We start from the raw sequence: 15,760 nt of genomic DNA on the forward strand, positions 1-15,760 counted from the left end.
TTTGGATCAGACGAGGAAATGTATCTTAGAGGGAGTTGAGTTGGTCAAAGACCAGGACTGGATTAGAGAGAAAATGGTTCATACCCTGACAGTCAGGAAGGGGATGGGACCTGTATTGTTGCTATATACCCAACATTACTGAGAACTACCTTGTCCTAAGACCTGTAAGTCTTCAAGAGAGAATTCTCTAGAACTTGACTTTTAAAGGAAGTAGGAACACTCAGAAGCTGTCTTCAGACTCATGTTGTCTTAACAGCGGCAGAATTCTCTCCACCAAGTATGCAAGAAATGCTGAACTAACATTAGGAATGGCCTCAGAGGGTTTGTTCTTGTAACAGTACAGCATTTCTCTTTCCACCAGGGGGACTGAAGAACACCTTTCAATTTCAGCTCCTAGGAAAGTATGCAAATGTCAAACACTGAAAGCACTGGATGGCAGAGATTTCACAAACACATTCCAAACCTGTTTTAAGTAACTTAAGGTCCTCTTGAAATAGACTAACTCAGTTGACTAAAGGTCGTCTTAGTCACTAGCTTAAGTATTATTATTGGACAATTCTGTTGGATTTTACTTGTTTGAAACATTACATTTTCCCAGGTACAAAATATATATTTTAAGACTGGACGATGATGTTTCACCAGTAGAAATCCAAGTCTCAGTGAGAATAGCAGTAGGAACTGTGTCTGGGGGAGGAGCCTTTTGCATCCCAAGCTGGGAACCTGCAATTAAAGCTAGTTCACAATGTATTTCATCATTCAGTTTTTCCTTTTAACCTAACGTTTCCAACTCCTCTAAGCTCTCATTCCTGGAAAAGCTCTGGCAGTCACATTTGGAACCCACAGCTTCTGCAGCTTTTCATATTCTTCCCATACCCTTTCTGCCTGTGAGCTCGGCTCCCCACATGTGGTCAGCGATGCCGCCACTGCCGGAAGGGAAACTACGCAGCATGGACATGCTTGCCCGCACAAAGGCAAACACGCAGAGCAGACCTCAAGACACTCTGTACATTTCTGCCTTAACTATGTTATCATCTTTCTACACATGCTCAAACAGGACATAGAAACAGAAAATGTCCTATTGGTTATACAAAGCTAAGCCATGGGTCTGGGTCTGTATCTCTTGCTCAGAGGTCAATCTGGGGTCTCCTCCCCTCTACAGTTTTCAGGAGCCACTGGCAAGCAATTACTATAATCTATACTTCTGAATTTTCGTAGAATCATTTTTAAGAAAAATGCTCACAGGTATTTTTTTCTAGTACACTCTATATCAGGATTGTGCTAGAAAGCTTTCAAATGCTGTTACCAATACTTATTCATGACTTGCTAATTTTCACAAATGATAAAACTGAGACTAGAACAACGCGATTGAAAACAGCGAGAATCCACTAAAGATGGTAGAATGTGAAGCAGTAATTACCGGGTTAATAAAATTAATAAAATTTTGGCTTGTTTAGAATAATCTCTTTGAGACTAAATTCATACACATACGTGCACACACATGTGAACATTACATCTGTCTTTGAGATATCGATGGGAAGCCAGTGCTTACGTCTCTGGTGCTGACTTTCTAACAACAGAAGCCCTATTGGTGTTGCCTTTTTGAAGAGCCTGCTACAGGCATGACTGACAGCTACACCTGGGCAGAGCACGGGTGCTCCACATAAATTTCCAGGACTTTAAATGAGACCTGGGAGAGTCCCCCAGAATAAATACCTCCAGGCTTGGTGGGACCACCGCCAAGCAGCTTCGTTCCGTTCCTTGCCTGCAACCGTTTGTGAACTAGGATGCTGGGGTCTGTGGACTCAAGAGTATTTTAAAATGCTTCTACTACATTTTAAGCAGAATTGTGAGTGTTTTAAAATAGTCCTCTACTGTCACAGAGAATGAAAATAAGAGCAGTTTGATGCAAGGTTTCCGAAGTGAGACATTGGAGTACATATAACAGATTTAAAAAATTGCATTGGTGAGGCCAAGTTCTAGCATATAAATTGTGTGCCTTGCTAGCAAACTCACTTTGGGTAAGTGAGCTGGAGGTAACTCAGTCGCATAGCTGGAAATCTACAACATCAGTTTAAATGGCATATTCAATAACCAATGAACTTTTAGAAAATGGGCTTAAAGTACTGCATCATTTTGTCACACTTAAGAATTGGTTCTTTACAAATAGGAAATACTTTGAAATCACCACCAACAGCCACCTCAAGCCACCTGCCTTGCTCAAGGCAACTCTCAGGTCAGGTTAGCTGTTTGAAGCTCTCAAAGCTCAGCCTTTCTGATAAAACTTGCTTTATTTATTTTAATTTGAAGAGCCCTGTTTTTCTTTGAGAAGTGACAAGATGTCTCCCTATCAGATTTAGCTCAAGACATAGCCCTATTTGCAAAAGAAGGGCTCCCAACAGCAGTGGATGCCAAAGAGCCCTTTTCTATCGCTTTGGTCTTAACTTGGCACAGTGTTTCAGATGGTATTCATTTGGAATAAGGAGATCGATGACATGGCCTGTCCAATCCTCCTCTGTAAGTGGCTTTGCTAGAAGTGGGTATGGGCAGAAAAATATAAATTCTTCTGTCTGTAGGCAACCGAAAACATACCATCTCATCTTGGAGTAATTTAACCAATAAGATGATTTAGAGGACAGTTCAGTGGCACCGTTTTTGGAAGGCAAAAGCTTAGCAGAAGGGACATAAATCAAAGGTGACTGGCAGGTAAAGGATATATGCAGCAATCAGCCAAGCCATGTGCACACTGGCACAAATTCAATAAGATCATTTATAAAAATTTTAAGGCAGAAGTACACAAAAGGGGGTCTGGTGCTAACTAAATCCACAGATAGCTTACATGCCACTGAAATAAACACTTCCAGATGCGGTGTACAAAACCCTTTCACAGAAAGAAATGTTTTCTTTCATAAATCTGAAGGAGGGACTTTTAGCAGAAAGGGCAAGAAAAAAAAATCTACGAAACGAAGCCTCTTAGGACTAGAAGTGCTCGCTGAGCGGTGACTGGTAGCTAATGGCGAGCTCTGCAGTACAGAAGCACCAAGCTAGGGAGACTGGCTAGTGTGTCCTCCACAGTTCTAGAAAACCGAGATGCCCAGTGCTTCTGGTAGAGTTTCTTTTGCGGGCTAGGAGCTGGGATAACGGGCTCACACAGGTAACTAACGACAGCTCAGGGGAAGGATGCCATGGATCGGACAGCAGCAGGAAGCTGCTGCACACACACCTATCCTAAACTCAAAACCTGGTAAGACTGCAACCATCTTTCAGGAATTCACCACCAAACTCATCAGTGGATTAGAAAGTTAATTTGTTAATCAAACTGGCCTAAGAGCATAACATATGGGACTTCTGGGTCAGAAATGAAATAGCCATAAAACTAAACAGGAAGTGGTGTCTCCTGCTGTCAGGGTTAGGCCATTTGTGGACTAAGCACCGTTCATGCTCATTAGCCAGCACCCAGGGCACCAATCTTCTCAAAATCAGTTTCCGTATTGAGTCTTTAAACTGAGTTCTCAGCAAGCCGCTGAGGCCCGACTTTAACGTGGAGAACATTTTGAATTGTGTGGTGGTGAACATTAAGCACTTACTGCATTCCACTCTTCCATTAACAGTACTGCAGCAGTTGGTTCTACAAGCCAAGCAGTCCCGATCAGATTGTGTCTTCCCATTTCCATTAGCTCTCTCCAAGGAGACTCTCTGCCTTCCCACTGCAACAAGGCACAGTGGCCTCCCTCTCCTGCTTACCACATCATTTCAGGCAACTCCCTTCCCATCACCACTGGAGTTATCTGGAGTTATGTTCTCTAATATAGAGTGGTTCAAATCCACTCCTTGCCCCCTCAAAAAAACCCCTAAAATATCTCCTCGATGGCATTAGCTATCTAAACTTTCCAGATAAGACCTGGGAAGCCCAGGTAATCTGGTTTGGATTAGAATCCTTCTGGGGTTGGAGATGTACTTCCCCAGTAGAGTGCTCGCCAAGCATGCAGGAGTCTTGGATGTCATCCCCAGGACCACATAAGTGGGCGTGGCTTGTTAAGCACACCTGCAATCAGAGCACTTGAGAGGAGGCAAGAGGACTGGGAGGCTGTATAGGGAGTTCGGGGCCAGCCTGGGGCTCTGTGCCAAACCAACCAACCAACCAACCAACCAACCAACCAACCAACCAACCAACCAGCCAACCAACCAACCAGCCAACCAACCAACCAGCCAGCCAACCAACCAACCAACCAACCAACCAGCCAGCCAACCAACCAACCACCCACCCACCTTCCTCAGCACTGTTGGAAACGTCTCCTCCTCAGGACTTCTGTCAAAGCTGATTCTCACTTCTGCCTGAGCAGCCATGCTACCTTCCTGCATCTCACTGTTTCCACCAGATTTCTGTTCTTCCTGCCTTTCCCAAACTGTCACTCACTTGCCCTTTTCTGGTAAATTTGGTTCACGTGTAAATGAACCTCCCATCACTCCCTGGCTTGCCAGGCAGGCAGAACACTCCTTTTTTTCCTTATTCTGAGATGCCCTGTCTACCTTTCAGTCTCAGCAGCAAACAGGAACCCTGGGTACCCTTTTCATAAGCCAACTCAGCAGCAGGTTAACATAGTCTGTAGCAAGTGTTTACAGGATCAATGGAATACAGAGCCAGTGGAAGCTCATGGTATGGAGGATGCTAGCACTGGTTCATCCACTTACACAGTGTTGCTCACTAGAAGTGCCTGCTCTTAGACTGAGAAATCAAATGCTGGCCTTTAAAGATACATGGCATGAGGGCTTCATTCTGTCTGGAAGGTGCAGCTCTGAATTATTCCAGTTCTGGGAGCTGACAAAGTAAACTCATAGCAGTACATAGAATGGCTATGCCTCATTTTTTTATTTTAGTCATTCGCGAATGTACTGGGTGGGTGACAGACATCACTTGTCTTAATCATTACAACTTAAGTGAAGTGAGTTCAGTGCAAGCAGAAACCCATTACCTTTCCTTTAGGCAGTGGCTTCTGAGAGAAGTTTGGTACAGACTGGCTTTCTTTCTCTCCTGTCCCCCGTCCTCCTCCCCTCTTCCCCACTGACAGCCCGCTTGGGTGAGGAAGGTCTGTCAGCTATATTGGTTTACTTATTAAACGCTTACCTAATTAGTCTTGAATATGATCATGTGTGTTGGGGTTGGACTAGGAATGCAGAATACATGTCAAAGCCAGAAACAGAGCTCTAACTTCTCCCCTGGAAACCCTGAAGTCTGTACAAGTGTTTAAATTGGAATTGACGGCAACCTGTAGGCAAGGCTGTGAACTTCGGGAGCCAAGGAAGGAACTGAAACCCTCCCTAGTACTTCACCAGGGGCTCGGGGCCCAACTATCACCCTGAACGCACCTGGGCAAATTCAGAGCCTGACACAGGGCTCCCTCATGACCTCTGCCAACTAATCAGTGAAAATCTTTCCAGATTTGGAGCCTGATCCACAGACTGGGCTCATGCCCAGAACAGCAAGTGACTCCAAGCAGTAGGAAAGCCTGCCCAGGTGCCAGGGAGAGTCTTCACATCTGACTGACATATGGGCTCTGAACTTTCTCTTCTCACAGCTTGAGGTCATGAAGGGGGAGCATGTGCGGGTGTAATGTTCAGTTCATACATACACAGCCTAGGGGATTTGGTTGAAACCAAATCATAATTACAACACCAGCCAGGAAAACAAGGCATGATTTTTTCTTACCTTGCATATGAACTTAAATATATGTTGGACACAATAAGAGTAAGTATTAGTTTTGTTTTTGGAAATTGTAAATTCCCTTTTACAACAGTTCACTTTGTAAAATTAACAGTACAGTTAAGTTAAATAATGGTTCAATGATTCATATTTGTTGAGTAAGGCATGAAACACTGCAATGGAAAAAAAAACAAAGTTTCCTTCTTTTCAAGTCATTCTGTTGATAATTTTAGCATTCTGTGGAGTGTTCCTAGAGGATTTCTACACTGGGTCTGAATGACCATCACTTCTGTGCTACCCTCAATGTTCTATTGCTGAGAAACACACACACACACACACACACACACACACACAGAGAGAGAGAGAGAGAGAGAGAGAGAGAGAGAGAGAGAGACTCTCTTCAAAGTAGCCCAGATGCTCACATTGGGTAACTAAGTTAATTTGAGATGCTAACTATGACCACAAAATAAAGGTCAAGAAAAAGCCATCAGCATGGATGTTAGAGAAAAATACTAGAAGGCTTCAAAGTGGGCCCGGAACATTTCTTGTTAACAAATTCCCTGGCTGCCCCATGTTAGTCACTGCTGTAGAGACTGCACGGAGTAAGATCTTGCTCTTCCTCCCCAAGTCTTGTTGAAGGCACTAAGGAAACAGATTTATAGAGCCCCAGCTCCATTTGGCAAAACAGAATCACATTGTTATGCTTCTCAGAGCAGAAGAAAAGGATGAGTGGTGAAGTTATCTACGTAATGGCGAAGATGACAGAACAGTAACCCATGAGCTGGGACCTTCACTCACAACCCCTATCAGAGCAGAGAAGGAAATTCACAGAAAGCAAAGACCTCCCCCAAACCCACCCCAGGGAGAACCCCAGAAAGACTCATATGAAAAGTCTAAGGAATGGCCCAATGGTCAAGGCTGGACACGCCTACTCCATTTTGTATGAGTCATGTGATCAGGTAGACAGTTTCATGGTGTAACTATACTATATAAATCTACCTTTTAAATTGAAAAAACTATCTCCTTAAATGGAGCTTGATGTGTAGGCTATGGATACCACACTCACTTCTAACTGTTCACAGAGTAGCCTGGTGGAAAGCTCTGGCTATAGGAGATGCAGTACTCAGCTCTGGGGCGCACTGTGACTATCTTCGATGGTGTTCTCACCCGCTACAGTAGTGCCACCCTCACACATGCAGCTCCTGCACCCACGTGGTCAGGCATGGGGGGGGTTAGCCTCCGGAAAGCCATAGACAGAGTCCCAGACGTCCATGCAGACGCTGAGGTGATTTATCTCTACATAGCCCATGGCCATCTAGCTTCAAGCGCAAGCACAGCTCACAGTGGGAGAGACTGAAAATGGTTCATATAAAACCAGCCCTGCAATTGTGAAAGCCAGAGAAACTGTCCACTGAGTGTGATGACCGAATCCTATGAATGCCTACATCTGTTTTAGCTTCTTCTGATATTCAAGTAGAAAAATACATTAACTCCCCGAGCTTGCATAAGATCAGGTAACTTTCTATGGAGCTGGAGTAGGAGAGGATAAAATTCCACACATAAGCATGGTTATTAACTTAAATAACCAAGTGCATCCCTAGAAGTAAGTCCTTCTAGCTGTCTTAAATGCTGAGGCAGAATCAAGGCTTCTTAATGCTAGTTGGAGCCTGAGACTGTGGGCCTAAGAGAGGTTTGTCGGTGTACCCTAACTCACCTTGCAAGTGCATGACGGAGCTAGCTCACCCTGTGATAGCTGCAAGCATATTCTACCCTGTCATCCCGATGCATGCATACACACATATGCATACACACACCCCTAGAGGGTTCTAGGGATGGTATAGTCTAGTGTCATTAGTTATTGAGAGATGTGCATACTAGGTTAATAGGGATGTAAAATCCCTGTAAGAATTTGTCACATTGAGCTTTAAAGAAAAAGTTATATGGTATGTGACACTGGGCTATTTTATGTGTGTCTGTGTTCATGATCATACATGTGTACATGTGCAGGTATGTAAGTATGTGCAGAGCCCAGAGGTTAATTTCAGATGTCTTTCTCTATTGCTCTTTATCTTATATATGTAGACAGGGTCTCTCATGGAGCCTGGAGTTTGCAGATTTGGCTGTACTGGCTGGATGGCAAGCTCCACCTCCTGTCTGTGTCTCTCTAGCACTGGATTATGGGTGTCTGCCAATACACCCAGATTTTCCATGTGGGTGCTAGAGATTGGACTCAGGTCTTTTTGTTTGTATGACATGTACTTTATTTAAGTGAGCCATCTCCCAGGCCTACTCTGATGAGTTTGACTTAGAATTTTACACAAATGAATAATAACAATATCTGAGAATATTAGATTTGTCTGAATTTAATTTAATGTTCAATTACCTCTAAATATTCAAATATTTTACAAATGTAAAATAAGGAGAAGTACTAAAGGAGAAGTTGGTTAGAAACTTAGATATTTGTATTTTTATGGAAAGTCAATTTTTCCTCAATAAATTTTCTGGGAGTTCTAAATAATTATTAACTGAAAAAGGGATAATACATATATGCAACATATATATATTTCACATGTATATCCTGCATTGATTCTCAAGAAAATAATTAACATGTGGCACATTTATCATATAAAACTGGCTTAAAGTGAAATGTTCTCGAAATAAATATATATCATTGCTTTTCATTCTATATGGGGTGACATAAGATAAAATTTCAGTTTTATAATTTACTAGGTCAAATGATATGAAATTATAGTTTCTCTAGGTCAACCACAGTTGGGTCAGAAGCTTACTATTGTCAATACTGTATTCAGTTTTGGATTGTTCTGAGAGAGAATGTAAAAAGTTCAGTAATAAAAGAGTAGGAAGGTTGAAGGAAGAAAGGCATTCCACCCGGATCTGAGAGGATGCTCACTGTCAGATTTAACCCTGGGAACAGAGACATCAATGCCACTCCATCTTATGGATCAGAAAGTGACCTGTGTAAGGACAGACAGCAGGAGGAGAGCCAGTTCTCTAAGCTCCCACGAGCGCTGCCTACCCACTTTCCTAACGCCACCAGCTCACACACATGATTTTCTCATCAACCAAGACACCGGAGAGCTCCCTGCATGAAGTGGTCCTACTGCCTTTGATGGCCTGCAAGAGTCAAGAGCTCCCTTTTGCATTAGGTAGGTTTTTTTTTTTTTTTTTAAGTTCCATCCCTGACTTTTAGGATGCGTCTCACAAACCCTGTTTCTTCTTGTTGCCTGTAATGTGCCTCTGCACCTTTGGCATATGGCTATTATCCTTTCTCTCCACCTCAACAGGCATTATTTAGCTGTGACCTAAGCATTTGATACTTTTATATTTTCAATCTCTTAGTAAAGGGTAGTTCTTACTATCTGGTTTGATTTTAGAATTGTTACTTCCAATAATTTCACATTTTGGAGGTTTGTCTTCCTTTTGGTTCATCGCTTAAACTATCCTTGTTTTAAATGATACTCAATTTTATTTTTTTCTTTTTCATTATGTGACCTAAAAAATATTCATATATTGGCAGTGTGACTCTAATCAGCATATACAAATCATGTTCTGGCTCAGTGGTTGAATGTATGCTTAGCATGTGTGTGAGGCCCTCAGTCTAATCCTTAACCAATCATCAACAAACAAATACAAGACAGGTTTTAAATATCAAACTGATGGTCAATGTTACAAAAAGACTTCAAGAGACATTTCTAAATGTATCTGTATCTTGCTGCCACATGGGGATTCATATAGTTCTGAGTTATTAATGGTAATAAAATATTTAGACACAAGAAAAAAAAGATCATGATATAATTTTGAAGAAATCACCCCAAGACTAAAAGCTAGTATGTTATACTCAGAAGTGTATGCTGTGTCTTACTTATTATTTATTCATTTGTTTATTAATCAGATATTGTTTTGTATATTCTGCACTGCAAGTCAATATGAAAGTTTCTACAAAAAATAAGTTTTACTGTTTCTTGTTTATACAAACTGAGCCTCCTTTCTGAAGGTCTAACCCTATTTTTTGGAAGCAGAGGGAGTTAGAGAAACTTCCATTAACTTAAATAAAAGATATAGGCATTCATCTAGAACTCACACACAAACATTCACTCTTAAGGCTGCTGAAATATCAAGTCTTCAACTCTCCATTAAAAACAAGCTCTGATTATAAGCTTTCAAATTATTTAAAGATGTGAAAGTCTGTCTGCAGTTGAGCCTCATTCAAAGCCAAAGCAGAAATCATTTCTTCTTCTTCCAACTCGAAGTATGTTTAGAAGGACATCTGATAGAAGTGGCTGTGCCAGTTTAACCAACTCTAAATACAAAACGCTTCTAGCAACATTTGGATACATATAATTTGACAAAAAGTTTTGTAAACTTAAGCTTTGAAAAAATAGAAACTATAAGCTCCAACAAAAAGCTTAATATGTAATTGAAAGAAAATAATATTTTGTAGAAAAAAACTTTGCCCTTCCAAAAAGAGACAAAAATGACTAACTTTTATTTCCCAAGAGAATTATGCTGCTTTTATACAACAAAATTACAGCTGCCACAAATTGCTTTCAACAATTCCATCGCTTCTGCATTTGACCACTTGAAAATCAAGATTCTTTCAGATTGTAAATATAACTTTTTATAACTCTGTTATTACGTACTGTGAATGGGGAAAGAGGGCCAATCTTGTGGCCGTAGCGTCGAATGGCTTCTCTGATGTGGCAGGGCTGGATGGCATCGCTGTGAGCCTCAACACCACAGGCCGCAGTGCTCTGGGACAGAAAAACACATAAATTGTTACTAAATCAAAAACACGCAACAGAACTACAGTGTATAAAATATGAAAATAAACCTTTATAAAATGGACCATTTTCCCCTCAGGATGCACATCGCTGCCGCCATATACTACATCTAAAAAGAAAGCTCCATTAACAAATCAAAGATGACTTTTCTGTGACCCCGTCCAAGCAGACCCACCAAATGCAGTTTTTATGCCTTCAATATTTCACCCAAGCTTGCATGTCAGGTAGGAGTGCACAGCCACTTGCGTGCCAGCGAAAAGTGTCACGGGGCCTTGTTGAAAGACCCACAGGAAGCTCTTTTCAAAAAAACGTTTAAACATTTATGATTATAAATGTTTCTTGGGAGAGTCTTGGGCTTATTTTGAAATGACTTGAGTCATGAATTTAAAATGAAAAAATGTAAAATGGCCATATATTTGTCATATTGGGGACTGTCATAGAGGACTATTTAGTTCTTAGTATTTCAGGTGTCCTTGGGATAAAGTAAAATAAAACATTCATATTTTATCTCATGTATGAAAGGCATGTTTGAAATCAACAAAAGACAAGAAAGATTTTGTGCAATGAAAGATTTTGTGAAAAAAAAAAACCTCAGGAAACTATGTGTACATGTATATATACAAATATGTACATGTATATATATGTATATATGCGTGTGTATGATATAACTTCAAACAATTATAACGTTCTTTGGATTCTCAGTGCATTAAAAGGCAGTGAACTGTCTTAGTCAGGTCTGCAAGTTCAGCCTTGGGCCCAGCTACCTTGGGTCTACATTGGAGTCCATCTGTTACCAACTTTGTCAATATTTCTGGGTGTCAGATATCTTCCACCCCCATCCGTAAATTAGGGTAATAATTCTAAGTACTTCACAGGCTGGCTGTGAAAATAAATGAACTAAAATATATGGGGCACTTAGAATTATAGTGGCAGGCTATAAAGCTATACTGGAGTCAGATTATCATTTAAGGATCAAAAATGGGATCACCAATACTCAACACAGTAAGCTGGCAGAAAGTACAGCTATTCAACTATACAAAGAGAAAGAACTATTTAGTCCATATGCTATTGTAATTATGTTCTAGAATCCACTCACAGTCACCCAATCAATGTTATTTGTTTTTCTGAGCCTACCATTAATGCGTTTTTTTTTTTTTCCTGATAATTTTCACAAACACCATGATGACTCACAGGGAATATAATTCTGTATGTAGAACCTCTGTGGCTAACAGTTCGAGATGATCTCACCAAAATGAAAAACACAGCCTCTCTGACTCAGCAATTTTACCTTTAAGAATTTTCCTAATGATACATTTCAAGAGTACAAAATAATCTGTATAAACTTATACATGAATAGTTAATACACTGCTATTTAGATTGACAACTAAATGCGTACCAGTAGGACTAGGCAAATAAAGTATAATGCAGTCATTCAAAGAAACAGAAAAGATGACACCCTTCTGGAATGATGATTCTTATAGTTTGATTCCTAAAGTACATTATGCGAAAAAACAAAACAAAACAAAAAAACGACAAGGTATTCAGTCAGTCAGCACTATGTTACTGCTTATTGAAAAGAGACTGAGCTGGGAGGTGGTGGTGCACTTCTTACATCTTTAACCCCGCACTTGGGAGGCAGAGAGGCAGGAGGATCTCTGCATTCCAGGCCAGCCTGGTCTACAGAGTGAGTTCTAGGACAGCCAGGGCTACCCCCCCCCCAAAAAAAAAAACCCCTGTCTCCAAAAACAAACAAAACCCCGGAACAAATGTTATTTATCCATTTAAACATGGACTGTGTCTGCTAGGGTTCAGTGAATATCTTAACTGGGCTCTCATGCAGATTAAGTGGCTGACTAGAAGACAAGGGTCAGAGAAAGACTTATTTTTCATTATATTCTTCCCTGGACTTTGAAAATATACTTTCAATCTACCTAGATATGAGTAAAACAATGGAAATTCCTACCAAACAAGAATAATTGCCAATTATCCAGCTTAACCTAAAGGGAGACTTGTAAGGATTCAGGCATTATTCTGGCCAGCTCCTGTCACTTGGCTGAGTGCACTCAGGCGGTACCCTGCTCAGCCCAGGCTTCCATGAGCACCAGTCTGCACGCAGGTGCAAAGGACCCTTTAAAAGACAGACCCTGCCCACTTAAGCTCTCCTTCTGCTCTTCCCTGCTGTTCCCCTGGGGCAGACAGGACTTTCCCTGCCTCCCTCTTCTCTTCTGTCCTCTCTCTGTCTCTGTGTCTCTTTTCTCTTTCCTTCCTCACTTTCTCTTTCTAATAAAACTTCTCACTAGGCTCTGTCTGCCTGGCATGTTTATCCCTCACCTTGGTCACCCATGGATGCCATGGAATCCACCAAGGTCCCCTGTGTATTCTTTCCAACAAGACTTACAGCAAAACAAACTAGCTCTTGGTTACTTTGTTACAATCAGAGTTGAAATAAGGCAAATCAGGGCTCAGGGAGGATCTTTCTCTACCTCTCCTGTGCCCACATCAACATGGATGAAGTTATCTTGACCTTCACTTTGTCAATGATGTAAATAATTGTTTGAGTGTTTTCTCAATCCTCAGTCCATCTCATTTCACCTTGGAAGGAATGCACAGGAATAAAATGCAACCATCAGGTCCCCAGATGTGGGCAAAGCCTCTTCAGTGTGTCTGTCTTGCTCTGTAACTCACACACCTGCCTTTATAGTTGATGCCCATAAGGAGGTGGTAGGATCCTTTCCATTTGTGGAAATGTATGTGAGTGTTGAACTGAATTTAGAATCTAAAGAAAAAGTCTTCCAGTAGGAATTCAAGAGGAAATAAAGCAGACACCAGGGTCAGTATCCTATGCACAAAATGAAGTTCTAAGCCCTTCTAACACACAGTTCCTCTATGGGGCTCCCCTAAATTCACTTTTTCTCCTTGAAGATTATATTTAGTTTTCATTTCTTAACTCAAGGGTAAGATAGAACTTCTGTTAAGTTCGCCAATAGATTTGATTCTGTTTGTAGAAGATTTTGTTCCAAACCTCTTAACTTTGCAATGGCAATCCAATAGGACCTAGGGACACTGAAGTAGCAAAGTATCTGGTCTGAATCTGCCCGTCTGCCCCAGAATCCTACATTGAGATCTTAATGTCCAAGGGCTTTAGGAGGTGACACAGTTATGAGGGCTGAGCTCCCACTCTTACTCCTATGTGAGGCTAGATGACTCTATGCATGAAACTATATGCAGACATTCACCAACCAATGAATCTTTGGACTCCCTAGCCTTTGGAATGCGAGAAACAAATTTCTCATTTGTAAACCACATAATTTATATCATTTTACTGTAGTAGCTGGAATGGACTATGACATAACAATAAAAAGCTAAAAATGATCTGTGCTCGTTATTTTAAAAAAAGATATACTTAGGTTTTTTTTTTGTGTGTGTGTGTGTATAGGTTATTTGTCTGTGTATCACAAGCATGCAATGCCAGCAAAGGTCAGAAAGGGGTGTCAGATGCCCTGGAACTAGAGTTAACAGAGGGCTGTTAGCTGCTATGTGCTGCCAAGGTTTGAGCCTGGTCGTCTGCGAGACCAGCCAGTGCTCTTACCCACTGAGCCACCGCCAGCCCTTCTGACTGCGATTTGTAAATATGGAGACAAGACACAGTGGGTTATGCATTGTCTTAAAAAACGAAGTTAACTTTATCTTTATAATAGTGAATACATACATTTTTGTGAAAATGCTATTCAGTTTTCCATTTTGCCAAGTTAATACTCATCTGCCATTTTTTAGTAACTGCTGGCCTTGAATGAAGTTACCACAGGAACATCTAGATTTTCTTGGTTTGTTCAGTGAGTTCATTGGAAGAGAGATGTGCAATTTAAAAGTTTACATTCCTAGTAATTTTTTTCATCTCAACAAATAACCTTTGATCAACATCCAGTTCCTTAACAAGGTGATTCAACTCTGTTCAAATTAAAGAGATATTCTATATGTAGAAATATTAACTGAGTAGTGCTTCTAGTATTTTCTACTCTTAAAAGTTGTTTAGGAAAAATTAATACTAAAGGTCTTTGTCCTTTGTTTCCAAGAATTGTGTATACACCTCAAACACATGTGAAGTGTTGGATTCATCAGTTCATATTTTCCATTCTCATTATTCCCACATTTTAGGTATTAAATTTGTAAAAGTAAAATCAACTTATTTTGATAGAATATAGGGTCCTGTTGCCTACAGAGCATTGGCAGAGGTGTCTGTGCCAAACACTGGCTGCCCTTTCTTTGGTGATTTGGTGAAGGGCACATTTCAATTTCTCCTCTCCTTGGCTGCATTCATACTCGAACTGTGTATTTTCTCATGTCACGTTCCGTCATCCAGGGACCAACAACAAACAGTGGATGCTCAAGCAGCAGAGTCCCCCACATTCCTGAACTGTTGGTCTTTGTTAGTTATCATTGCACGAAATCTCTTAGCAGTTTGAACTCTCAACTGTGCTAGATGGGAATTACTAATATATAAACACCTCTGTTGACCCTGGTTCTTGCTGTGTCTATACCTGTTCTGATTCTCCTCCCAAGATGGAAAAATCTGGACAAGGAAAAGAGTATTCTATTGTTTCTCAGTCTTCCTCTTTCTCAGAACAACTCAGGGTTTCAGGACCTTGAATCTTAGACAAATGTTTCTTAGTGTCTCCCTACTTACTATGGTGGATTAGAGCCATGCTGAAAGCTTAGGGTCCATGTGCCCACTCACCAAGCATATAATCTGTCACATGGGCACGGGTGCCCTCCCCACTGCTGTGCAGGAGGCCCTCTCAGGGCTTCCCCCTCTGAGATTTGAGGCCAAAGCACAAAACACACAACATAATTTTCTTATCTCAGGGGTTTAGGAAGATAGTTACTGTTGGCATGATAGTCCTATATAATTAGGAAACGCTAATCTTTAATTACAGATATTGAAACCAAAGTCAATCAAGGAAAAGACAAAAAAGAATTACTGAATTTAAAAATTTAACTATCATTTTATTTATTTATTTATTTATTTATTTTTTAAGACAGAGTTTCTCTGTGTAACAGCCCTAGCTGTCCTGGAACTCACAGAGATCCCTTTAACTGTGCCTCCCAAGTGCTGGGATTAAAGGTGCGTGCCACCATGCCCAGCCACAAAAACTGAAATATTTAAACATCATCTGTTCTTACCTTTTCCAATTTTACCCCAGTTAATAAAATAGGAGTAAAAATAATGAATAAGCCATAGAGATGACTAAATACCATTTTT

At 40.8% G+C, this 15,760-nt stretch overlaps 1 protein-coding gene across 1 annotated transcript in view; it reads right to left on the bottom strand.

The window, feature by feature from the left end:
• The window catches only part of Supt3h (SPT3 homolog, SAGA and STAGA complex component), a 320,819-nt gene that overhangs the window by 50,357 nt on the left and 254,702 nt on the right, over positions 1–15,760 (bottom strand). Inside the window, exon 11 of the mRNA XM_051204228.1 lies at positions 10,360–10,470. Coding sequence (XP_051060185.1) covers positions 10,360–10,470 — 111 coding nt within the window. The remainder of the gene's footprint in view (positions 1–10,359; positions 10,471–15,760) is intronic.

This window comes from Phodopus roborovskii, unplaced genomic scaffold (assembly GCF_943737965.1).
Source record: "Phodopus roborovskii unplaced genomic scaffold, PHOROB, whole genome shotgun sequence".
Lineage (NCBI taxonomy): Eukaryota > Metazoa > Chordata > Mammalia > Rodentia > Cricetidae > Phodopus > Phodopus roborovskii.